This window comes from Bubalus kerabau, chromosome 13, assembly GCF_029407905.1.
Source record: "Bubalus kerabau isolate K-KA32 ecotype Philippines breed swamp buffalo chromosome 13, PCC_UOA_SB_1v2, whole genome shotgun sequence".
Lineage (NCBI taxonomy): Eukaryota > Metazoa > Chordata > Mammalia > Artiodactyla > Bovidae > Bubalus > Bubalus kerabau.
Window position 1 is genome coordinate 71,243,941 of NC_073636.1, and position 24,608 is coordinate 71,268,548.

At 49.8% G+C, this 24,608-nt stretch overlaps 1 protein-coding gene and 2 long non-coding RNA genes across 4 annotated transcripts in view; 2 read left to right on the forward strand and 1 right to left on the reverse strand.

Moving 5' to 3' along the window:
• LOC129625956 (uncharacterized) overlaps positions 1-9,561 on the forward strand; it is a 70,659-nt gene extending 61,098 nt beyond the window's left edge. The window contains exons 2-3 of the long non-coding RNA XR_008701670.1: positions 7,818-8,027; positions 8,864-9,561. This is a non-coding gene — a long non-coding RNA (uncharacterized LOC129625956). The remainder of the gene's footprint in view (positions 1-7,817; positions 8,028-8,863) is intronic.
• The window catches only part of PTPRT (protein tyrosine phosphatase receptor type T), a 1,142,536-nt gene continuing 1,124,328 nt past the window's right edge, over positions 6,401-24,608 (reverse strand). For both annotated transcript variants that reach the window (XM_055545060.1, XM_055545059.1), the window contains 4 exons: positions 10,544-10,669; positions 9,564-9,727; positions 7,873-8,008; positions 6,401-6,829 (listed from right to left, as the gene is read on the reverse strand). In XM_055545060.1, coding sequence (XP_055401035.1) covers positions 6,776-6,829; positions 7,873-8,008; positions 9,564-9,727; positions 10,544-10,669 — 480 coding nt within the window. In that variant the 3' untranslated portion in view covers positions 6,401-6,775. The remainder of the gene's footprint in view (positions 6,830-7,872; positions 8,009-9,563; positions 9,728-10,543; positions 10,670-24,608) is intronic.
• On the forward strand, positions 10,633-19,039 carry LOC129625958 (uncharacterized). Its single transcript, XR_008701674.1, has 6 exons — positions 10,633-10,772; positions 12,110-12,266; positions 12,392-12,607; positions 13,164-13,256; positions 13,836-13,903; positions 14,128-19,039. It is a non-coding gene; the product is annotated as an uncharacterized LOC129625958 (long non-coding RNA).

Here is a 24,608-nt window from a genome sequence, read left to right on the forward strand (position 1 = left end):
CAGGGTCTGTCTGGCAATGAAAGGGATGTACTGGGGATGGTGATAATCTGTCAGCTGAGTCACTATGCTTCTGCTTTTGCAGTCTGCTCTAGCAGGTCTCAGGTATGGGGAGGGGTGTAGACGTCACCTCTGGAGTTACGGTGTGTGGTGTGAAAACCCTGCTCTGGGTCCTGCTTGGACCTTTACTGATTCTGCTATCAATGATGGCCCTGTGGGCCAGTGGGTCTACACTGTGACTGGTCTCATTAGAGATTTTGGTGGGAATGGACTCTGTGGCACAGCAGCTGCTCTCTCTGGGTATACTCTCTCTGGTTATACCCAGCCTGGATGTGTGGCGAGAGCAGCCTCTTGGCCCGTGCTGGGTCAGGGGCAGCAGGGGACTGGGGGCTTTAGCTCACACAAGCAAGCACAACCTGTTTGGCTTTGTGCTCTGCAGGAAGGCATTCCAGCAAGGTCCCAGCTCTGTAGCATCTCACTCATCTGGGGGGAAGAAACCTAAAGGCCATCTCAGCAAAGCTCCTTCCCTTTAAAAGGATGTCTGGCTTTTGCTGGACAGTTCCTAAGATGGGGCAGCTCAGCTTCTCTGGCAGATAGCAAGTCCTCTCTTAGAGCTATGAAGTTTCACCCATTGGTCCTGGTTCCGCTCATGGGAGTGACCACGAGAATTTATCTAACTGTCTGCGGGCCTGTGGAGGGTGTGGGCACTGGTATTCTGCCTGACCCATCAGAAGTCTGATCTGACCTGGGAAGTCACCCCTTGCCCCTCTGAGCCTTCAGACTGCCCTGGAAGCTTTGGTCCAAAGAACACCTTACACCATTAATCTTCCACAGGAGAGATAGGGGCACATCACAAAATGGGCCCACTGACTTATATTCACAAGTGCAAAGGCACTGAAGTAAGTGTACAGAAACTCAGTTTTGCAATTTTGACAGGTTGCTTCATATTCCCTTTCCTCCTCTGATTCTAAGCATCCCACCCACTGAGGAACCATAAATTAATTACCTTGAGCTCCAGACCTTCATGCCGATACCATTCTGTCCAACACTCCAAGGACCCTAGACTGTCATTCTCTGGGCATTTCTACCAAGAATTAGGGTCCAAATTCCACCGCTCAGAACAACTCTCAGACACCTATGGAAGTTCACGGTAACCCAGCCCGAACGGCCTTTTCCTGTAGTATGCCCATTCTGAGTCCTTCTACACCTTTGTGTCAGCCGCAGTGACTACCCCAATCTCTTTGATAACTAGGATGTGAAGTCTGTGGTCTCCCATTATAGGTGCTGACTCTGCATCTTGGGGACCTTTCATGGGTGGATTTGAGGGGGTGTGTGTGGCCCCTCTGACCCTTCCCACCTCTTCTGGAGGTAGGTGGGAGGGATGGTCTCCTTTCCACCTCTTCTGGAGGTAGGTGGGAGGGACGGTATCTATGCAAGTATCGTACACCAGCCAGAGTCACACGAAAACCTACCTCTGGTCCCCAGGAAACCAGAAGAGTGCACGCATGTGTGCAAATATGGCTTAGATATCTCTCTGTGCTTCTGAGGATCATATCCATGGTTCTGAGACACTGGAGCCCCCTCTGCTCTCTGCCACTGACGTCTCTCCTTGCTGTTCCTCAAAGGCAGATCCTGGCTAGATGAAGCCAAGGCTTGCATTTTATCACTGCGAGGCATGTCTCTGTGGACAGCTCCAACATGGAACCCTTGCGTGGGGACCCAGAAACAAGGCTGAGTCTCAGCTGGTTCCCTCCAGCTGGATTCGCATCGCTCACTTCCCTGTCGTATCTGGCTGTGATTTGGAGCTGGCATCACTGGCTGAGAAGGAGCTCAGACTAGTTAGATGACGGGGGGAAGGCAAGTCAGGGCCATCCAGGAGACTCATGTCTCATCTTCCTCCCCGTGGCTTCGGTTGACCATTCATCCCCAGGGATCTTGGCCCAGCACAGTGTGTTGGCTTTATGGTTCAGGATTAGCATTGAGCTCATCTTACCCTCGGGCTCACCCATGTTTTCCAGGGCATTACTCCTGACTCAGCTTGCTGCTGATGCCCCAGGAGAGGCCAGATGCAGGCTAAAGGAAGGCAGTTTTCTTCAACCTGTTCTAAGGCAATGAGGTTCAGGGGAACTATCATCTCCTTCAGTGTCACTGGATCTGGGCTGGGCAGTTATTCCTGCAAAGATGACCTGATACGCTCTTGTTTGCTCCTCCCTGTGCCTCATTCTCTCTGCAGTATCCTTGCTAGACTGACCCCTCTGCACACAACAGGTATTCACACTGTCCTGAGAAACTCTGGATCACGGTAAGGACACACACCAAAGAGCTGGCTTACAGAGGGGACCCAGTGATGAATGAACACAATTGATCAGTCACAGGGAGCATTAATCATCTTTTCGCCCAGAGGGAGACTTGTTCTAAAGCAACATCCTTGTTCCAAGTGGTTCTGCCCAGTCCCTCCCTGTTCCCTGTTCTACTGCATCACAGAGGTGACCACTTTGCCCAGTAGACCCTATGCATTCTTGGGTCTGAGGATTCCTATTGGGTCCTAATGTCTTGGCTTTGCCTTCCTGTCTTCCTACCCAAAGATCCCCAAATCTGCCTACTTCTGCCCATCTGAGGCTTCTCTTTCCACATCTTTTCCCACTGATTAGTTGGTTCAACATTCTAAAGCCAGGAAATGACTGGGCTAGATTAGAACTGAAGACTGAGATCTTTCTACCACAACCCCACGTCTCACCAAGGGAGAGGCTGTGCCATAGTAAACTGCGCTTCCTGGTGGCACCCCCTCCAGGGCCCTGTATGTGATAACATCCCAGTGAGTCTGCAGGGCTGAAGTACAGGGAGGCTTCCAGCCCCTCATGTGAAGCGTGTCCTCAGATTGGGCCAGATTAGCAATTGCACGATTCCATGTGGACAGAGGGCACCACTGTCTAGAGGTCCCAGGATTCAGGAGTCTGCTGAGAAGGACAGTGTCATCTTCTCTTTTCCCTTTAGGGTTTTATGGGCTCAGCCTTTGCCATTCCAGATGGGCATGTCTGTAATTATAGTAGGTGTCAAAGCTTTCTTTTTCCTAGTATGCAACTGAAGGAGACTTGAGATCAGCCCATCAACAGTGAGGTCAGGGAAACCCCACACCAGGGGCAGGTGGTGAGCCAGGGGGTAGGTGAGCTGGACTTGAGCTTAAGTCTGGCATTGGCTTTAGGAGGGAGCAGCGTGGCCAGGCACTGTGCCTCTCAGACTAGGCGGTCACTCCCTAGGGTCATCGTAGTGAACAGAGGGGGGCAAAGCCACATGAGGGATCAGGCACATGTGGTTAAAAAAATATTGGTACACACTTGTCAAATCAGGCTAAATTAGCGAAGAATGCAAATACTATGTGAATTGTTAAACATGAAACTGAAGGAGTTTTGACTTGTCTGCTTTGGGTTTTGCGAGATCCACTAGGCCTGCTTCACTCTAGTCTTGGCTCTTAAGGGTCCCTCCCACCTCCACCCCCTGCACCCCGTTATGGGAAAATCTGAGACACAGTAGTGGAAAGAGACTGTCTTTGAAGTTAAAAGAACCAATTTAAACCCTGGCTCCCTCCTTTACTAGCTGTGGTGGAATGCTGGGGTGGGGGGGGGGGTAAGTGATTTCTCCCCTCAGTCTCCTCATCTGTAAAATGGGGACAGTTGAAAGCACATCTTAGGGGTGTTGGAGAACTGGGTGAGCTCACATCAGTCTCCAGCACAGGGTCTGCTGGTTGCACAGGATGGGTGATACCTGGCAGGCAGGCCGCTACTTGGGCTACATCCAAAGAGAAGATGGAAAAGCAAGGTGATGCCTTCCATTCCCACAAAGGGAGGCACGCTGTGACCGTCTGGAGGCTCAGAGCCCCTGGCCCCAGGACCTTCACACCAGAAAGGAGGAGAGGACGAGTTAGGTTACAGCTAGGATACATCTTGAAGCTGTGTAGGCCAGACATGCACGCAGGTGGGACAGTTCCTGGCTTCTTGTTAATTCCTTCTACCTTCTCCAAACAGGGTCCACATCGAGGAGGTGAGAACCACGAGGCTCTGTGCTTTTCACGAGCTTCCTTCTCCTGGAAGTCACATTCTAAATTCCTACCATTTGAAATGGTAGAAGCTACTGTCATTTCATCTGCCAGCAATTTCACCCCCTCCTGAGCAGAATAAATCCTGGGGTTTATTTGTATTGGAGACCACCCCTCTCCCTGGCTCCTGTTTTGCACAGATGAGCCCCGGATCTGAGGGAGAAGTATAGAGCAGGCTGACTTCCTGTGCTACAAGCTTCTTGAAGGCTGGGGAAGGCCGGGGAGGGCTGGCTGGAGCAGCAAGCTGGAGCTGGGGAGGCCGGCAGGCCCAGTGGGGTGGGGGCCTGGGACCAGGGCACGAGCCATGAAAGGGAAGAGCAGGCTCATGGCGGGGCTTCTTTCCTGATCGAGTCTGGGGTCCCTGGGCTTCGAGACAGTCTCGGAACCCGTGCCGACAGGAGCAGCTCCTGCTGTGTTCCATCCTCAGGGGCCCCGGGGTCTGGCTTGGTTCCCCCGGCTCTGTGACATAGCACAGATCCTGATTTCTTCACAGAAGCTGGGCCTCTTAAAGTACTGCGTATTTTGTTCCAGCAACAAACAATGAGCAGACAGACAAATAGATGTGATATTAAAAAGGATACGCTTAAGGGAATGTGTTCACAGTGTCTGATGAAAGGAAGAGAGGCAGCCCCACTGGCCCCAGAGTGGGGCTCCTCAACACTGAGCTGAGCGCATCACTCAGAGCTCCCCGGGCCCAGTGCTGCCCACAGGTGCCAAGTCCGCCCTGCTGATGGGGCTCGCCGCTCCCTCCACCCTGGCCCCAGCGCCGCCAGGCTCTGCTCTGACTGGGCTCACCTCCTGCCCTCTCGCCCACTCCCAAGGATTCTGCACACCTCTGTGTCTTTGCACATGTTCTCTTGGCCTGAATTTCCTTCTCTTCATTGTTCTACCCAGTGGAAGGGATGTCACCTCCTCTAGAAAGCCCTGCCATGAGGCTCAAATAACACTTGATGCTGCATTGAGGTTCTGTTTCCCCAGGATACAGTGAGCTCTGAGGGAAACCTGTGCTGCTCACGCCCTGTCTGGGGCCAGACCAGCTTCCAGGATGGCACGTCCTGGATCCCAGGCCACCCCAGGCTGCCAGGTACTATACCAGAGCACCAGCTAGAGACCCAGGTAGACAAGACTGTGTCCCTGGCTCGCAGACCTCAGGGTCTGAGGGCCCAGGGAGCGGTTTTCACTGGCCAAGGTATGAGATGGGACTAGCTCTCCTGGGGAGCTGGGAATGAGTTACTAAAACACATCTGAAACTCTGAGCTTCCCAGAAACATGGGCATCAGAAAAAAGTACATTGCCATTTGTGGAGTTTGCTGCTCAGAAGTTTCTGGCCTTATTTTCCCTCCGTAAAATAATTGCTTGGCTACGAAAGGATGACAGTACAAGTCTCACCACTATGATCTGCCTTTTGGAAACCTGAGGAAGATGCCTCAGTGTCTTCAGTTGTAAAATCAGAGTGATCACAGGTGAACAGCTCCCAGGGTAGGGTGGGGGTGGGGTGGGTGGGGTCCAAGAACGTGCCAAGTCCAGCGTATAGTAGATGCTTAGTCAAAGTCGGCTCCCTGTCATCGACTGACCCACTTTGGGCAAGATCCCCAGGCCTGATCCCCGAGGTCTGTTTTAAACTGGAGTATCATTGGGTCCACAGTGACCTTTTCTGAGATGGCAGCTGGGTTGCTCTAGGCAGGCATTCAAATCCGGAGCTCTGGGGCTCCTCTGTCAGCCCCAAATGAAACTCCCCTTGCTCTGCCGCTGTGCTGTCCCTGGGTGGGGGGAACCTTTTGGGGACCTTGCCAGGGAGATAACAGGCCCAGGAGATTGGTCTTACAGCTACACAACCGAACTTCTTCCCTCCCCACCAGTTTTTGACATCAGAGACTAAGACTTTACACCCTCCAAAAGAAAATTTCTTTTCACATACACTTTGGAAAATCATCAATCTTGTTCATCCCTCCCGAGGACTCACTGCCCAGGACACACAGGGCCAGCCAGAACCCTGCCCTGGGAGGCGGTCCTTCTTCAGAGAGAGGAGGGCAGCCAGGCTCCCTGCAGTCCCACCCTGTCCCACCGAGCACAGACAAGCCAAGAAAACCTGGATCTAGGAGAGCCACGGACACCGGGGCTGGCCAGGGAGTGGCAGAAGGTCAAGGCCCCGGGCTGGGGGAGGGGTACAGAGTGGCGCTGGGCCGAGCCCCATGCAGGTGAGGCGGGAGGGTGGGGGCCTCTGCTGTGCACTCGGGAGCATCCGAGGTCCCAGTGATCCAGACCGGCGGGTGTCCGACGCCAGGGGTCCCAGAAGGAGATGATGGGGGCAGCAGAGTGGTGACCCCACGAGCCCAGTCACAGCCACCCGCACCTACACAGCCGGCTTGCCGCGAGAGTCACAGGCTGAAAAGAGCGAAAGCAAGAGGTCTGGACGCTGAAAAATCCGGCCTTGCTCAGCGTGTACTTCTGCACAGGCCCGTGGCTGGTGGGGTATGCAAGAGACGCTGGGGCCTGTCGGGGTAACAGCCTCCACAGCACCCGGAGACCCTGGGAAGGTGCCAGCCTGCCGTGGACCACAGGACCGCCAGTCTTCTCCTTGGAGTTGGGCAGGGTGCTGCCCCTGAGCCCAGTCGCTGCCGTTCACAGAAAGGGGGCTTGGCCACAGCAGCCTCTGGACTCTGGCAGGTTCCCCAAGCCACTGGGCTAGAAGGAGCTTAAATATTCCAGCGCCACCTCGTATACAAATTTATACTGGTCCTGAGAGGAGGAGAGGCAGAGAAGGAGAAGAGATGATGAGCGAGAGATGGAAAGTGCATTTAGTTCAGAGTGTGAAGAGAATGTTATCTATGTCTGTACTAAGAGTCGAGTCAAAATGTCCACACAGATTTGGATTCAGTAAATCTGGAGTAGGGCTCGAGGGTCTACATTTCTGCCAGGCTCACACAGGATGTTTCTGCTGGTCTGTGGACTGGCCTCGGAGGAGGCGCTCACTTTCGGTAAGACCACACTTGGCATAGATGTAAAGACTCATGTTAAAGTTCTCAGTGTATGGCATGTCTCTATCTCTGCACCAGGTCTTAACCTTTGTAACTCTGCCACCAAGTTTCTTCCTGTCCTTTTATTTACCATATCCTAGCTCGATGCTTTATACGGTAATTATTAGCATAAGTTAATGAGAATAGGTTTAAGTAAAGTAAGTGTTAGTTGCTCAGTTGTGTCTGACTCTTTGCGACCCCTTGGCTATAGCCTGCCAGGCTCCTCTGTCCATGGGATTCTCCAGGCAAGAATACTGGAGTGAGTAGCCGTTTCCTTCTCCAGGGGATCTTCCCGACCCAGGGTTTAAACCCATGTCTCCTGCATTGCAGGCAGATTCTTTTTACCATCTGAACCACCAGGGAAGTCCAAAAATAGGTTTAGGACTGAATCAAAAACATAGCACAGAAAAACTGGAATGAACATTTGGGCAATATCTTTTGGAAAAAGCTGAATGGATGTTCTGGTCAACTCAATAATTCACATTCTACTAACCCAGCATCCCATCCCCTAAACCAGAGTGAGTGACACTTCCCTCTGGAGTGGAAAGAAAGTAACACAGAGCAGCGTGTGCCAAGAGGACTATCTGGACTGCTCTGCAGGAGAGAGGCTGGAGGGGAGGGAAGCAGGTGAGGTGGGTGCAGAGAGCCGGCCTGCAGGTGCTCAGGAAGCAGCGGCCACTGTCTTTCCTCCTGGATGCTCTTTTGTTCAGGTCCAGGGAGCCACCGGCAGCCCCTGGCTCTCAGAGGACAGCCTCGGCCACTCACCAGGGTCTCCACCATGTTGGCCTTGTTGTTCCGTAATGTCTTCACGATGTGGAACACGTCGATGATGTTCTGCTGCTGGATCATCTCACACACACTGCAGATGGCACAGAAGGTTCCGCTGCGGCCTCCCCCGTTCCTAAACACAGAGGAAGGAGGTGAACAGACTCCTGGGTACCCCTCAGGCACCTGCTGAGCCCAAGGCCATATCTGCAGCAGTGGGGGCAGGGGTGGCTGCCCGCCCTGGCAAATGCAAGGGAAGGTGGTGGTAGAAAGCCCAAGCCATAGTTAAACTGAGTCCCATCTGTGCCATGAACCTGCTTTGACCTTGGGCACGTCACTTCCTGTGTCTGAGCCCCAGGTTCTTCATTCGTATCATAAAGGGGATGGCCTTGGAGAGTTCACTTAGCTTGATGTTTCCTTGGTTCTAGGAGCATGTGACCATCACCCATGGCACATGGACCCAAACCCCCAGGGCAGACAGATAAGAGTGTCTGGACACGTGCTGCCTGCTTCCTTGGCCAAAAGGATGCTCTGGGTCCACCTGCGCACCCAGCGGAAGGGTGCATGTGCTTTTGCTTCTAGTTCTTCCCGTCCACCAAGGACAACGCTACCAGACACGGCTCTGTGAGCCTCGGGTCAGCCAGACTGGGCTTCGGGTGGGGCTGGGATGGGTGTGAGATCCTGAGAGAGAGGCCTCATCTCTGTTTTCTCAATCAGAACATCTTGCGTAACTCGGGATGTATAAATAGAGATACAGGGCTCTTGGCAGGGTCATCCCTCCATGGCACCTTCTCTCTGAGGCCCCGTAAGTCATCTTCTGGACACACCCCTCCAGCTCTTTACAGAAAGTCTCTTTAGGAATCTGCCAGGTTTGGAACTCCTGGGCGTGTTGCCAAGAGCAACTAATGATTTCATGTAATGGTCTGTGTCTAAAGAACATCTGGATGGAAACTAAGTCTCTCAGGCAACCTCCCAGATGTTTCATCCACAGGACACTCAACGGCCAGATGTTTCAGGTGCAGACAGTCGCCCTCCCTTCATCAGCCAGCACCTGTACTTCGGGGTCTGTTTTGGCATCTCTGCCCTCCAAGGATGATGCCAAGGTCCCTGTGGACGGGAGGACACCCCTGTGCCTTCCTACAGCTCAAACTGCTGGTCACCTTGGTGAGGGAAGACATGAATAAAAAGGTACTCCTGCAAAAAAAGCAGGCTAAGAAACAATCCCATGGGCGAGAGTGGGCAGGGACCTCCCCTGCCTCACACCTCTCCCTTAAGCACTCCAGTCTTCCTGACACGTGTGCACTGCCTGTTTGAACGAGTTCCTGGTTTTGAAACAACTGAACTCAATTCTGGGGTAAGATGTTATTAATGACTCTACCTACTCCAGAAATACTGCTCTGCAATGGGGAAGATCTTGATTCAACTTCCTTTTTAAAGAATGAGGCCCTCATATCATTCTCCCCAAACCATTTTAAATTCTAAGGAGCAAAGGGAATGCCTGTGAGTAGGATGTCCCACAGATAGCTTTATGGCTGCACCCCTAGTCCACGAAAGGACTGTAATGCCTTGAATGGCCCACAAGGGCGTGGTATAGCCTGGGACGCCTAAGACAGTGTCTGTGGCCAGTGGCACCAAGGATGCCCTGCTGCCCACCGCCCCCTTGCTCCGGCGGCCCTCCCCGTCACACTCACAGGCAGTGGACCACAGCGCGTCCCTCCCGCCCGTCGCACTGCTCCTGCCACTTCTCCAGCCGTCGGACCACCTTGAGCAGAGAGCGCTTGGAGGGGGGCGTGTCCCGGTAGGCGGGCCAGCCGATGTACTGGAGGTGCTGGACTATACGGTACCCGTCCTGGGGCTGAGAACAGAGAGGCTGTCAGGGGTGGTCTGCTGGGGGTGCGGCACTGCAGTGGCAGATGGAATAAATGGGGTCTAAGCCGTAACGTCCTCACGGTGAGAGTCACACGCCATCCCCACGCCTGCCTCTGTGCACTGATTCTTCTGTTCTGACTGCCCTGCATCCCTCTTCTACCTGAAAAACTTCTATGCAGTCTTCAAAACCCAGCTCAAGTGTCCCTTTTTCTAGGAAAGCCTCCCTGAATAGTGGGCGGGACTGTTCTATCTCCTTGCTGTTCATCTGCCAAAACACAGTTTGCTTTCCTGTGAGTGAATTCTGAGGACAGGAACTGAATTCTCTTCACCCTTAGCCTCCAGTAAAGACCACGGTCGCTTTAGTCAGTCACCATTTAGTTAGCCCCTCATCTCTTCCCTCCCACCCAATAACTCCTTCACCCAGCGGTGAAATTCCTCATGAAAGAAACTTGTTTCCCAACTTACTTCCCAGCTAGCCTAAAGCTTACTGGACCCACTCAAAGGCTGCATTAACTCATGCCCATGCCACGCGGCACGGCAGGGAAGCGCCGTGCTCTGAGAAGTTTTGTCTACACAGCAGCCAGCATGTCAGGGAACAGGCAGCTGGCCGGCCGGATGCCCCCTGCGTGGCTCTGTGTGTGGGAGCCACTGCCAGGTCTGGAGCCAGAACTGGCAGAGGCATCACTTCCCCGAGGACAGGCGGATCAGGAGAGCACAGCACTGATTCCGGCGGGGTCCTCCCAGCAGCATCCATCTGTTTCGGAAGGAGGAGCCCAGGACGCAGCAGTGGCCGTACACTCACCCGAGCCATGTTACAGATGCGGAATATCCTGTGGATGATGTCTTCGTCGATGTCTGCCGAGACGAACTCCACCTGGATGGGCCCGTAGCACCCCGACGTCTTCTCAGGCCAGTACTGCATACAGAGCTGAGGCAAGGAGAGGGCTCACAGAAAGAGGCCAAGGACATGGATTGGGGCGGGGTGTTGGTTTCACTTATCCCCGAGCCTGCGGGACACGTTGGCTAGAAAGGTAGAGTACTGTGTAGGAAATCAGGTTCAGCTTTCCCACTGGGCAACAGCCACCATTTTTTTGGGAGGGGGCGGGTTTGAAAAGTCAGAGCTCTGAACACAGAAACACTGGGCTTAAACATCTTTGCTGTGCTGATTTCAAACCATCTGTTAGGCTTGCTGGGCCTTGGTTTTCCCCATCTGTAAAATGGGGAGGATATAGGCTACCTTGACACGGTGCTGTCAGGATTAGAACACTGAGGGAAGAGCAGCTACAACTTCTCTCCATTCTAGGAAAACCTTCAGAGTGTTCATTTCATCATCAGATCATGAGTAGATTTAAATATATATGTAGGTTTTGACATCAGACAGGCTTGGGTCCAAGTCCAGTCTCTGCTGCTTACTAGCTGTGTGAGACAGTTTTCCTGTATGTAAAATGGGGCTAATAATGCTTACCTCGCACCAAGAGCTAATGTAACATGGTACTGTGAGGCTGAGGGATCTTGGCTGCTATTTTTCCTTTTTGGGGGAATTGGAAATTAGAACCTGCAGCAGGGAGCAAAAAGCAGTTGTTGCTTCTCACCCCAAGATGACGCTTCTCAGAAGAGGTTGCTTTGTCACCCAGGGGACATTTTTGATGGTCAAAAATGTCCATCTAATGAGTAGAGGTCAGGATGCCACTAAATACCCTCTAGTGTCTGTGATGGTATTCTGGAGAGGAATCTGGCCCCAAGTCTCATAGGGCAGAGACTGAGAGAGTCTGGTCTAAGATCCTAAATTGTCTCTTAAGTTTGTAGTGTCATCAAGAGTAAGAGACAGACACTTGATGCCCCTGTCTCTGCTGACTCACTGGATGACTTTAGTTCAGGAAAGAATGTTAAGGCTGGTGGCAGGGGATGTGGCTCAGAGAAGGGCAAAGCCTGATCCCTCAACTTCTGGTTCCCAAGGGGCATAGATGCCCATAGCAACTCCCAGGTGTGATCAGAGATGGACACTGTCCAGGGTACAGAGGAGAGCTAAGGCTGGGCTGCAGGCTCATGGGGACCACCCCAGCGTGGACGAAGAGGCCATGTTTTAGAAAGCCTTTTCATCTGAGGACTTCCCAGAAGATGTAGCTGAGACTCAAAGACCCATCAAAGGTTTGGAGATGCAGGAGTCTCAGTGGGGTCTGCCTCGGCCTAGGCTGAGCTTGCAGACGAGGAGCTAAATGGACAGAGGGGATCCACAGCAACCCCAGCAATCCTCACAGCCACCACGGAGGCAGGCGTTTCCTGAAAGTGATCAGTGTTTCTTTTGCTGACAGCCAACTCACCCTGGGCATCACATGCAAAACCTTGTTTGATTCTGTCCTTTCTCCAGCACTACAGCCAGCATGGATGAGTGGGGGGAGAGAGGAGAAGAACATGTCTCCCAGCTGTGGGGCCCGGACTCCAGCTTAGGGATACCCTTTGTTCACGCACACCATGGCCCACTAGCCAAACCTGGCCAGCTGTCTGAGTCTGTAAAGGAAGTTCAGGTATATTCTCCATTTACATATTTTCTATGGTTTCTTTCAAGCTCTAATGGTAGATGTGAGTAGTAGTGACAGAGACCACAGAGCCTGCAAAACCTAAAGTATTTCCTATCTGTTTCTTTCTGCAGAGAACATTGGCAACCCTTGTCCTGTAGGGTTGCTTTCAGGATAAGGAGAAAACACGTGGGAAGAAAGGCCTTAGCAGGGTGCCAGCACCCACCACATTCCAGTGATTCATGTCATTCTCGAACCTTGCAGTGTTCAACAAAAATAACAGTAATGATCATAGCTAATGTACAGACTTGAAGAAGTCTGCCTCTTATCACCCCTCTTAAATGGCAAAGGTAAGCAAGATTAAGTTTCATGATGCAATGGTGCCTGGCTTTCCCGGCGTCCCCACTGGCTGCTAATTAATAATATTGAGAAAGGGTGCGTGTGTGTAGGTGGAAAGTGCTGGACACAGTGGCCTTTGTGGCTGGACAGTCATCTGCTGAGCTGTGCAGTAATGACAAATCCACAACTTGAACTTCATTTCTCTTTGCCATTGGCTCTTCTGCCCTGCAACCTTCACAGTAATGAGGGACCGGTACAGATAAGTCTGTGGCTGGCCGGAGAAATCAGAATTAATCAGAACTGCCAATTTAAAAAAAAATAATTGCCTTTATTACCTGCTTTGAATTGTGCCTTGCCAGAGGTTGGCTGTGATCCTGACATGAGCTCCATGGGTCTGAAGTGTCAAGGAAAGTCTATTATCTCCAATATTCTCAGTCTGGAGAGAATGTGGGATGATTTGTCTCTTTTAATAAGATTTCCAGACCAATTTCTCAAACTAATAGATTCTACTCTGCCTCAAACAAGACTCCTATATTTTGGGACACATCTCTGCATTTGATTTTCCAGGTCACTCTCCATCTTGCCTAGAGGCCTGGGGAAGGTTGCAGGGTCCTTCTGATGCTGCATCGGAGCTGGCCTTTCACTCGAGTTCCCTAATCTGTGAGTCCACATCAGCAGTGGTGTGGGTGATGCTCAGCTGGGTGATGGGTGGGCAGATGTGGTGTCTAAGCTGTCAGAGATCATCAGGGTCTCCACCAGCCTGGGATGCTGCACCTAACCTAGCCGTGGGAGATGGGAGTGGGAATGGGGAAGCCAGTGCGCTGTTCCCGGGGGCCTTTGGGGGGCAGGGAAATGATCCTCATGAGTAAGAAGTGTCCTCTAAGGTTCAGCTCAAGACCGTCCTGTGTCCAAGTGCTGGGGTTGTGCCTCAGTGGGTACCACCATTTGGGCCTGTGAATGCAGTTAGCAGAAGGTTAATGGGGCTCCTGGCTGAAGCACCCTGGGTTCAAATCCCAGCCCTCTCACTCTCTAGCTGAGTGACTTGGCCAAACCTTTAGCTTCTCCAGGTTAAGTGAAGAATGGCTGTGAACCTGAATGTGCCTATTTAGCATGTGAGCACTCAATAAATGGCAGCTGTAATTATTAGGTGGTGTGGGAGAGGGTCATGCAAAACAAGATGGCTAAAGTAAAGGGTCTTTTCCTTCCCACTTAGCAGCCTGTATGAAAATTTCTCTTTAGGATACTCAAAGGACTGCTCCTGTGAAAATTCCTGACCAGCCAGCCTGATGGAGCAGTGGGGACAGATGGTATCTGGGATAGGTTCTGGGAACTGTTCTGCATGTCAAAGGGGAGAGGCCTGTGGGTGGTTCTGGAGCAGGACCCAGGGAGGGAAGAGGAAAAATAGGAGCATAAGAGAACCACTGAAAGGGCTGAAGGTGAGTCAGGGTGTCATCTGACTTCCCCCACTCCTAAACATTAGGTAAATTTATAACAACATAGACAATGCTCAGTGTGCATGGCTTTCTTGTAGATGTCAGCGAGAAGCTGAGCTTTGCTCCCTTGATGACTTAAGAGTGGAGCTGAGACCAGACCATGAGCACAGTTTATAGGACAGCGACTCAGACGGTGGTGTAGAAAGACCCCGAACTCCTCTCCTGAGCACACCAAAATCACAACTATCTGCAGAACCAACACCACCAGGGAAGAAGACTGGGACCTACCAGAGAGATCTTCTACAACTAAAGACACAGAGAAGGACTCACAATGAAAAGAGGCAGAATGGGTGAACTTGGGATAGAATCAAATCCCATACCCACAAACTGGAGGATAATTATACTGTAGAGGTTCTCTCACTGCAGTGAGTTCTGAGCCCCATGTTGGACTCCCCAGCCTGAGGGTCTGGGAAGACAATCCCCCAGAGCATTTGTCTTTGAAGGCCAATGGGGCTTGATTCTGGGAGTCCCACAGGACTAGAGGCCTCACTGGTAAAGGGTCCCCACATAATCTCACACGCACTGGGTTGCAAGGCCAAAGGGGGGGGGCAGCTTTGGCTCCCTCTGGGGACACAGACAGCGGTGGCAGCCATCCTGGGGAGCATCCTGCTGTGTGAACACTGCTGCCGCCACCCTGGCTCATCAGCCCCACTCGAAAGCCTGCAGATGCCAGTGCGCCTCAGGCCAGACAACTGAACAGGTGAGGACACAGACCCATCCCTTCTTCTGCAGGAAGCCCAAATTAGCTTCTAGACCAGCCTCACCCACGGGGGGACAAACACCAGATACAAGAAAACTATGATCCCACAGCCTGTGGGCCCTGGCCCTACCCACTAACAGGCCAATACAAGCGTTGGGGTACCCAGAACCCTATACCCAACTGTGCCCTCCCCCCCCAGCTTGAAAGAAGCCTGGGCATCCCTGGGCTCTGCAGCCGGGAGCGGGCTCTGCCCGTGGGCAGGTAACAGCCTGAGCAGCCTCAAGGCCTCGACTCCAGCCGCCAGTGGGTCAGCACTGGCCCAGGAGACCCCCGGGCTCTGGCGCCTCATGACTAATAGGCTAACCGGCAGCTAGTGAGGACAGCTTAAGAGACGTCTGGGGCAACACAGAGTGTGCTAATAGTCGCATTATAGGGATCCCAGGAGGAGAAAAAATTTGAAGAAAATATTGGAGAAAATAAGATACAATAGCTAAACACTTCCCTAACCTTGGAAAGGAAACAATTACCCAAGTCTAGGAAGAGCAGAGCCCCGTGCAGCACTAACCCAAGGAGGAGCACATCAAGACACACCAATTCAAATGACAAAAAGAGAATGCTAAAAGCGGCAAGGGGAAAACAACAGAAAGGAAATTCCTACGAGAGGCTGTCAGCTGACTTTTCTGTGGAAACTCTGCTGGTCACAAGCGGCATGATATATTTAAAGCAATAAAGGGAAAAACCTGCAGCCAAGAATACTTTACCCAGCAAGGTTCTCATTCAGATTTGATGGAGAATGCAAAAACTTTACAGATAGCCAAAACCTAGAAGAGATCAGCGTCAACAAACCAGCTTTACAACAAATGTTAAAGAATCTCTAGGAGAAAAAGAAAAGGCCATGGCAAGAAACAACATTACAAAAATGCAAAAGCTCACCAGTAAAGGCAAACATGCATAAAGGTAGGCAGTCAGCCCCACACAAAGCTATCAGGGAGGATAAAAGGAGTAAAACCATCTATATCCGAACAGTAGTCATGAGGGGAGGAGAGTACAAATGTAGGGTTTTAAAGGTGCATTTGAAATCAAGGGATTGTCAACTTAAAATAATCACATATAGACTACTATACAAAAAGCTCATAGTAACCACAAACCAAAAATCTATAATATATACACACAAAAAAGAAAAAATCCATAAGGGGAAAAAAAAACCTATAAAAACAAATCCAAAATAATTAAAAAGGCAATACAAACATACATATTGATAAGTACCTTAAATGTAAATGCACTAAATGCTCTAACCAAAAGACATAGACTAAAGGGATACAAAACAAGACTCCTATACAAGAGACTACAAGAGACTCCCTTCCGATCTAGAGAGACATACAGACTAAAAGTGAGGGGATGGAAAGCGGTATTCTATGCCAATGGAAATCAAAAGAAATCCAGAGTAGCAATACTTATATCAGACAAAATACTTTGAAGACCGTTACAATATACAAAGAAGGGCACAGCAAAATGATCAAGGGGTCAATCCAAGAAGAATACACAACAGTTGTAAATATGCACCCAACAAAGAAGCATCTAACAAATATGAACAGACACAAAAGGAGAAATCGACAGTAACACAATAGTTGTGGGGGACTTTAACATTCCTGTCAATGGGCAGATGATACAGATAGGAAATCGATAAGGAAACACAGTCCTTAGATGACACCTTAGAGCAAATATATTTAATTAACACACAGAGAGCATTCCATCCAAAAGCAGCACAACATCCATTATATTCCAGTGCCTGGGGAATGGTCTGCATGGCAGGCAGATTCTTTACCAGCTGCGCCACAAGGGAAGCCCAGGATAGAGGCCCAGGATAGAGCTCCAGGATAGAGCACGTGCTAGACCACAAACAAACTCAGGAACTTTAAGAAAGTTGAAATCAGATCAAGCGTCTGTTCCTACCACAACACTATGCGAGACTAGAAATCAACGACAAGAAAAACTGCAAAAAACACAAGCACGTGGAGGCTAACTAATATGTTACCAAAGAAATCAAAAAATGTCTAGAGAAAAATGAAAAGAAGATGATCCAAAACATATGGGACACAGAAAAAAGCAACACTCAGAGAGTGGTTTATAGTGATACCAACTTAGCTGAGGAAACAAGAAAAATCTTAAACAACCTAACCTTATACCTAAAGAAACCAGAGAAAGAAGAACAAACCCCCAAAATTATCAATAGGAGAATGAAAGAAATCATAAGGATCAGAGCAGAAATAGAGACTTAAATTTTCAATGAAATTAAAGCTGGTTTTTTTTAAAAGATAAAACTGGTAAAACTTGAGCCAGACTCATCAAGAAAAAAAGGGAGATGGCCCAAATCAAAATCAGAAATGAAAAAAGTTACAACTGACACTACAAAAGATACAAAGGATAAAAAAAAATTACTATGAACAATAACATGCCAATAAAATGTACAACCTAGAAGAAATGGCTAAATTTTTAGAAAGGTACAATCTCCCAAGGCTGAGCTAGGAAGAAACAGAAAATATGAGCAGACCAGTTACCAGTAATGAAATTGAGTCAGTGATTAAAAAATGCCCAACAAACAAAATTCCAGGACCAGATGGCGTCACAGTTGACTTTTACCAAACATTTAGAGAAGAGTTAATATCTGTCCTTCTGAAACTATTCAAAAAAACTGCAGAGGAAGGAAAACTTCTGAACTCATTCTATAAGGGTAGCATCATCTTGATACCAAAACCAGACAAAGATATCACAGAAGACAAAAACACTCAGGTCAATATCATTGATTAAATGTATATGCAAAAATCCTCAACAAAATACTAGTAAACCAAATCCAATGATACATTAAAGGGATCATACACCATGATTAAGAGGGATTTATCTCAGGGATGGAAGGATGTTTTTTGATATCTGCAAGTCAATCCGTGTGATACACCACATAAACAACCGAAGAGGAAAAACCACATGATCATCTCAATAGATGCAGAAAAAGCTTATGATGAAATCCAACACCCCCACTTACGATAAAAACCCTCCAATAAGTAGGGATAGAAGGAACATACCTCAACATAATAAAGGCCATATAGGACAAACCCACAGCTAACATCACACTCAGCAGTGAAAACCTGAAAACATTTCCTCTAAGGTGAGGAACAAGACGACGCCCACTCTTTCCACACTTATTCAACACAGTATTGGAAATCGTAGCCATGGCAATCAAGAGAAGAAAAAGAAAATCAGAACTGGAAAGGAAGAAGTAAAAATTGTCACTGTTTGCAGATGACCGTGTGGTATCACCTACACGTGGAATCCAGAAAATACAACAAGCCAGTGAGTATAACGAAAAAGAAGTCTCAGACATACAGAACCGATTACTGGTCACCAACGGGTGGGGGAGTGGGAGGGACCGAGTGCTGGGTGTAAGACAGGCACAAGGACGGATTATGGGGAATCCAGCCAGCATTTTGTAATAACTGTAAATGGAAAGTAACCTTTAAAATTCTGTAAGTTGATCTGTACCGTTTTTTAGATTCCATGTATACATGATATGATACGGCATTTGTCTCTCTCTGGACTTACTTCACTCAGTGTGACCGTCTCTAGGTCCATCCGTGCTACTGCAAATGCCGTTATTTCACTCTTTTCGATGGCTGAGTAATAACAGAAATAGAGTCACAAACGTAGAAAACAACGTATTTTACGAAGGGGGAAAGGACAGGAGGGATAAATTGGGAGACTGACATTATATACACTACTATATATAAAATAATAACTAACGAGTACCTACTCTATAGCACGTGGAACTCTACTCAGTACTCTGTAATGACCTCTATGGAAAAAGAATGTAAACAGCGTGGATATACGTGTTTGTATAAGTGACTCATTTTGCTGCACAGCAGAAACTAACACAACATTGTAAATCAACTATACTCCAATAAAATTAATTAAAATATTTCACCCAAAAAATTACATAAAAAACTTAAATTTACAAAAGAAACAAAGGGTTACAGAAACTTGGGGAGAAGAGTTTATGGTTTCTTCAGGCCCTGGAAATAGGGGTTTCAAAGAAGCCCACTTACTTCTCTAAACCCACAAGGACCTAGCTGACCTGGGATCACACATACACTCAGAAACACTTTGGTATTCTGTTCCTTAGATGGGAGATTTTAAGTGGCTATGTCTCCATGGTAGAGTCCAGTTCTTTAGCCCAGCCTCTTCCTACCTTGATCCCTCTCTTTCTTACCCATCCCTCTGGGAGGGGTGGTGCTGTCTGCCCATAGGGAGGGCCTCGCCACTGCAAATGCACTCGGGTGGGCTGATGACCACACCTGGGGGGCCGGGGAGGGACGCTGGTGCAGCAGCTGCTGCTGATTTCGAAACGGCTGTACTTCTGGAAAAGCAGAGGGTCTTTTGCTATTTATTGTCAGAACAAGTTAAACCAAGCAAAAGTCATGAAGCCTGTGTGGACAGTCCTGGAACAGCTGCCATGCATTATTCCACCTAGTGATTTCCACTGCTGCTTGGGCCACGGAAAGATGTCCTACGGGGGTGCGTGTTCACACGTGAAATCTAACAAACATGAAGGTCGCCTCTCAGTTAGACATCATTTTCTTGCTGATGGAATCAGAAAGCTTGTTAGTCGCTGAAATAAACACGTTCTGATGATTTAAATCTAGCAATATGGGCCTATTTTTGGAATAAACAATCCTCAAGTGTATTTCTGTGCACCTCAGTTATGACTTTCATTAATTAATAAGTACTTTGATAAAATAGAAAAGCCAAGTAATACAGCTTCCAGAAATGAAAGCCTGTATTATCAAGGTCCTTGCGATCCATAGGAGGGAATCAATCCCAGGCCACCTAAAGGTGAAATGAATTACTAGTGTTTTTAGGAGAAAAGTGTGTTACCTAAATTGGTTTTGAAATTCAGATCAGTAATGATGAAACTTCCTAAAATAAATTCCACAAAGAGATCGAAACATATTGGGTTTAATACTGTGGCCAGTAAGAAAGACAGACTTAGGGACGAGGAGGATGTGAGAGCGGGGGTGGGGGGAGAGAGAAAAGCACATGCGCCCCCCTCCTCCGTCCACCTCTCCATTCACAAGATAAATACTGCAACTCCATGTAGTAGGTGGAAACTCACTCTTATGATGGGTGCATCAGAGCTTGTTTCCAGGAAGGAAACAGGGAGTTTAGGAAAATATCTACAGAGGAAGGTAGGGTGGGTGGAAGGCAAAGGTTCATAGCCGGTTTCAGAAAGAGATAACAAAGAGATGGCTGGGTTCCTCAGCTTAATAAGGGAACGGGCTTTGCGGGGAGGAGGGGTGGAAGATTGGGGGGGGGAGGAGGGAGAGAGAAGGCAGAGGGAGGAAAAAAGTGGTTTGGGCAACAGGGTCGGGGGAAGACATGCCGCTGGCCGCCAAGTGAGGAGCGAGGTGGGGTTTAAGAATGACGATGTGTCAGACTTCCCTGTTGGTCCAGTGGCTGAGAATCCGCCTGCCAATGCAGGGGACATGGGTTCGATCCTGGGTCTGGGAAAATTCCACATACCTTGGGGCAACTAAGCCCATGTGCCCTAGAGCGGTGCTCCACCACAAGAGAAGCCACTCTAATGAGAAGCCCACGCACCACAACTAGAGGGAGCCCGCACAGCCACAAACTACAACACAAACGGAAGGGATGAGGATGTGCGGTGTTCAGCCTTCAGCCACGGGCACTGCTGGGACGTGAGCCCCACGCTGCCGCCAGTAGAGTCTGAGCCGGATCTCAGAAGTGGACGTGAACACAGAACCCCCTTGGAGTCCCCAGAGACCTTGGCGGTGCACAGTGGGCTTTCCCACACAATGGGGAAGAGGAAACAAAGCCCATTTGATGTAAACCTTCAAAGACATAGTGGATTTGGCTGCCATCTGAGGTACAAGAGTTTCACAGGTGGTAACATTGAGTCTTCGACAAGTTAACTGGCTTAAGGTGACATAGCAAGTACGTGGCAAGGCTAGAACTTGAACTCAGGTCTCTTGACTCCCGACTCCTTATTCTTCTGTTCCAGTGGGTTTAGAGACAGAGATATGGCCCCTTGCAAAGGTCAGACCTGGGACTTGCAGAGACACAGACTTGGGGGTTGTGTGTATTTTGGTGGCATGTGAGGTTGTGTTTTTACAAGCTGAGATAAAAATGGGGCTAGAAGGGCTTGCTATTTGCCTTCCAGGCACAATGATAGGAAAAGACATCTCTGAAACATCACCCCCGCTTTTTTCCTGGGAGGATGACAAGCTTGCCTCTCTCACTTCTAGAAGCTTGGTGGGAATGCATGTCCTCGGCACCCACCCCCTCACCTTTGCACCTGGATTTACATCATGTGAAGTCTCAGACTTCCCCCGGTAGGAGTTCAGAACTGGGCGATGCAGCTCTTACACAAGCTGGGGCTCTTGCTTGCTTTAAACTGAGACACATTCCTTCCTGCTCCGTATACCCAGGTACCAGCAAGCGGTGCTTATCAGATCCCCGGGCCCTGGAAGCCCTATTGTTTAGATGGTGGTGAAAGTCTTCACCATCCCTGGCAGGGGGCCCTGGGCCTGGGTCGGGGCGGCTGTGGGACTCTGGACAAAGCCTGCCTGGGCCTCAGCTTCATGACCTGCAAAATGAGAGGAAGGGGGCCTGGTCAGATCAGTGGATTCCACAGTGATGGCCGTGAAGTTGGCAGGAACAGCCAACGAGCTATCTCCAAGGTCTTCAAAAGCCAAAGGGGGTCACACCATTGTCCTCGTGGAGGACACCAAGACCCTGCTTTTAGAGTCATTGAGACCCTTTTGATGGTGGAAAAGATACAGGAAGATGAACAAATTATTAATTAGTAAATATAGTTTGGAAAATAAAGGCTTACAGAGTGGCAGGTCTTTGGAGGGAAGACAGGAAATATTGCAAGGTGTTTATAAAATCTCTAAGATTTCAGCGAGGTAAAGTGTACTCCCTAGAATAAGTGACAAGTAAATACTGAGAGGCTCAGGGGATCCTCAAGCAGAGCCAATATAATAAATGAGCAGAATATTCAAGCATGCCAAACCCTATGAGTTTGAGCAAATTCTGGGAGCTAGTAAAGGACAGGGAAGCCTGGCGTGCTGCAGTCCACAGGGTCGCAGAGTCGGACGCAACTTAGTGACTGAACAACAAGAAAAGCCCCAGCACTCACTCTATGGAAACAAGAGAAGGAGCTGGGTCCCGTTGACCCCACACCTGACTCCAGGCTGATGGGGGGCATGCTGGTCATCCCCTGCTGATCCCTCCAGTGCTCCCCACAGCACTTGGGGGCAGTGGGACAGGCTACCTGGACCTGGCTCTCCCATCCCTTTTGCCTCCAGCTCAGCTTCTCCCTGTGGCTTGAGGGTCCTGGTGTCATGGTTTCAGCTGAAGATGTCTCCAACATGTCTGATGCCCAAGGGAGTCTGGGAGGCAGACATTCCTTCACTAGACCAGCAGCTCCATGGGTATTGTGGATTTTTTTGTGCCTGTTTTGTGCACTGCTGTGTCTAGGTTAGTGTTCAGCACATGGAAGGTTCACCATAAATGTATGCTGACGAGTGCCTGATTGAATGTGGCCCAGAAAGTCTGCTCCTGGACCTTTAAGAGACCCCCGCTCTGGCTCTGCAAGCCTCCTGCTGCTGGAGGGATGATCATCTGCCTTCTCCTTGGCTCTACCCACCCTGCTCCTGATGGACCCTGACTCAGACATGGATTTCTCCAGCTCAAACTGCTTTCCAAGTCCTGTACCCCAGGCTGATTCTGGATTTCCCCAGGATCTCAATCTCATACTCTGTGCAGGCTCTGACCCTCACACCTCCAGGTCCAAATTTCCATTTTCAGTTTTGCTGTCTGTCTTAGCTTCCCAGGGCAGCTATACTGAATGACGACACATGTGGTAGCTTAGAGCCACACAAATTTCTTAACTGGGGTTAGAAGTCTGAAATGAGTCTCGCAGGGTTACAGTCAAGGTGTCAGCTGAGCTGTCTGTGTTCCCTCTGGCGTCCCCAGGGGAGAGGCCAGTCCTCCTCTCCAGTCTTAGCAGCGGCCAGCATCCCTCAACTTGTGGCCCCGTCACTCCAATGCCTGCTCCCATCATCACGATCTGTTCCTGACTCTCATCCTCCTGCCTCCTGAAAGACCCTAACAGCAGACCCACATGGATAACCCAGGACAGCCCACGTATTTCAGGATCCTTAACTTCACCACATCTGCAAAGTCCTGCTTACCACGGAAGATAACAAGTTCACACATTTAGGGATTTGGATGTGGACATCTTCGGCGGGGGGTGGAGGGGGGCAACAGTCTGCCTGCCACATGGACCTGCCCACAGTGGGGCACTGAGGATTTCCTGAGCCTTCTGAACCACATGGTGGGTGCAGCCTGGCCATGAAGAGGGCATCTCTCTGGTGTCTGCTCCCCATGGACTCTGGTCTAACTGTAGGGCCCACAAAGATGGAAGAGATCTTGTCAATGTACTGGGTGTGACTGAAGAGGTTCTGCCTGACCTGCCCATCAGAAACCACAGCATCATTCGCTAGATGTTGTGGTTAAGATACTGCCTGACTAATCTGACCACAGCCCTTTGGTGTCCCAAAGAGCTTTAAAAAAAAAAAAAAAAAATCTCTAAGGTCAATGAAGTTGCTTTGGGAGTCTTTATCTCAAGCCCCCACTGCTCATCATTATCTTTGAACAGCAGCCACTATGGAGAATGGAAAGACACCTGTGGCTGGGGGTGGCTGGCTGAATGCCGTGGTATAGGATTCTGAGCGGAAGCAGACAGATTTGACCAGTGGTGCAAGAAAATAAAGCACTCGGGAATCTCATCCTCTGCGCTACCTTATTTTGCTACAAATTACAGAAAGTCAGCAACACATGCCCTTACCAGTTGGTCTTCAGTCAAACCTCAAGATGTGGCAGTGGTCCTCTCGGGAGCGATCTAACAATGCTCGGGACCCGTGGCAGACCTGTCCTTGTTGCCGGACTGGCCAGAGCCACCATGGGCTGCCTCGGCGTGGGCACGCTGGCAACAAACGTGGATGCCACTTCAAAGCACCGCCCTGCCAGGTGCTGAGGGCGGCTTTTCTGACGCTCACGCTGTGTCATTGTTTATTTTCGCAAGGCGCCCAGCTGTTGTGGTGATGATATTTATATCAATAAGTGCTCCATTCATCTGCTGATTTCAGGGGAAGCTTGCCAGCTGCATATGGCAGCCAACCTCAGGGCACTTCTGAGCCTGATGTCTGTGCATTTAGAGACTCGGCTCTCAAAGCCTGCACCGACAGCTGGGGCTGTAAGATCTTCATTCACTTGAGAGCCGCCCTTGAACAAGGGGGTCCTACAGCCAGTGGCCTCGCCCCTCTCGCTCTCTTAAATATCCCTAAGTGAGGTGCTTTGAAACTCCTCCTCTGTGCCTGCCCTCTGGTTTTGCAAAAAGAAGTGTTGGAAGAAGGGCTCTGCTTCCCTCATGCTTTCATGGGTTCATGTGTCACTTTTTTAGGCAAAGGAATAGGGTGGTGATGCCTTCTGACTCTGGAACTCTGCAGGGATCTTTGTTCTATGGGAATCTGTCATATTTCATGCTTATCTCAGATCCAGACCTTCCATTGTTTGGTCCTAAACTGTGGCGGCATCCTTGCTTCCTCTCTCTCTCTCTTTCTCTCTCACATTCCCTATTCAATCCAGCAGGATATTCTGTTGGGCTTACGTTCAGGATATACCCAGAATCCACTCCGCTGCTACCACCCAGGCTCAAGCCAGCATCACCCGTCCCCTGGAGGA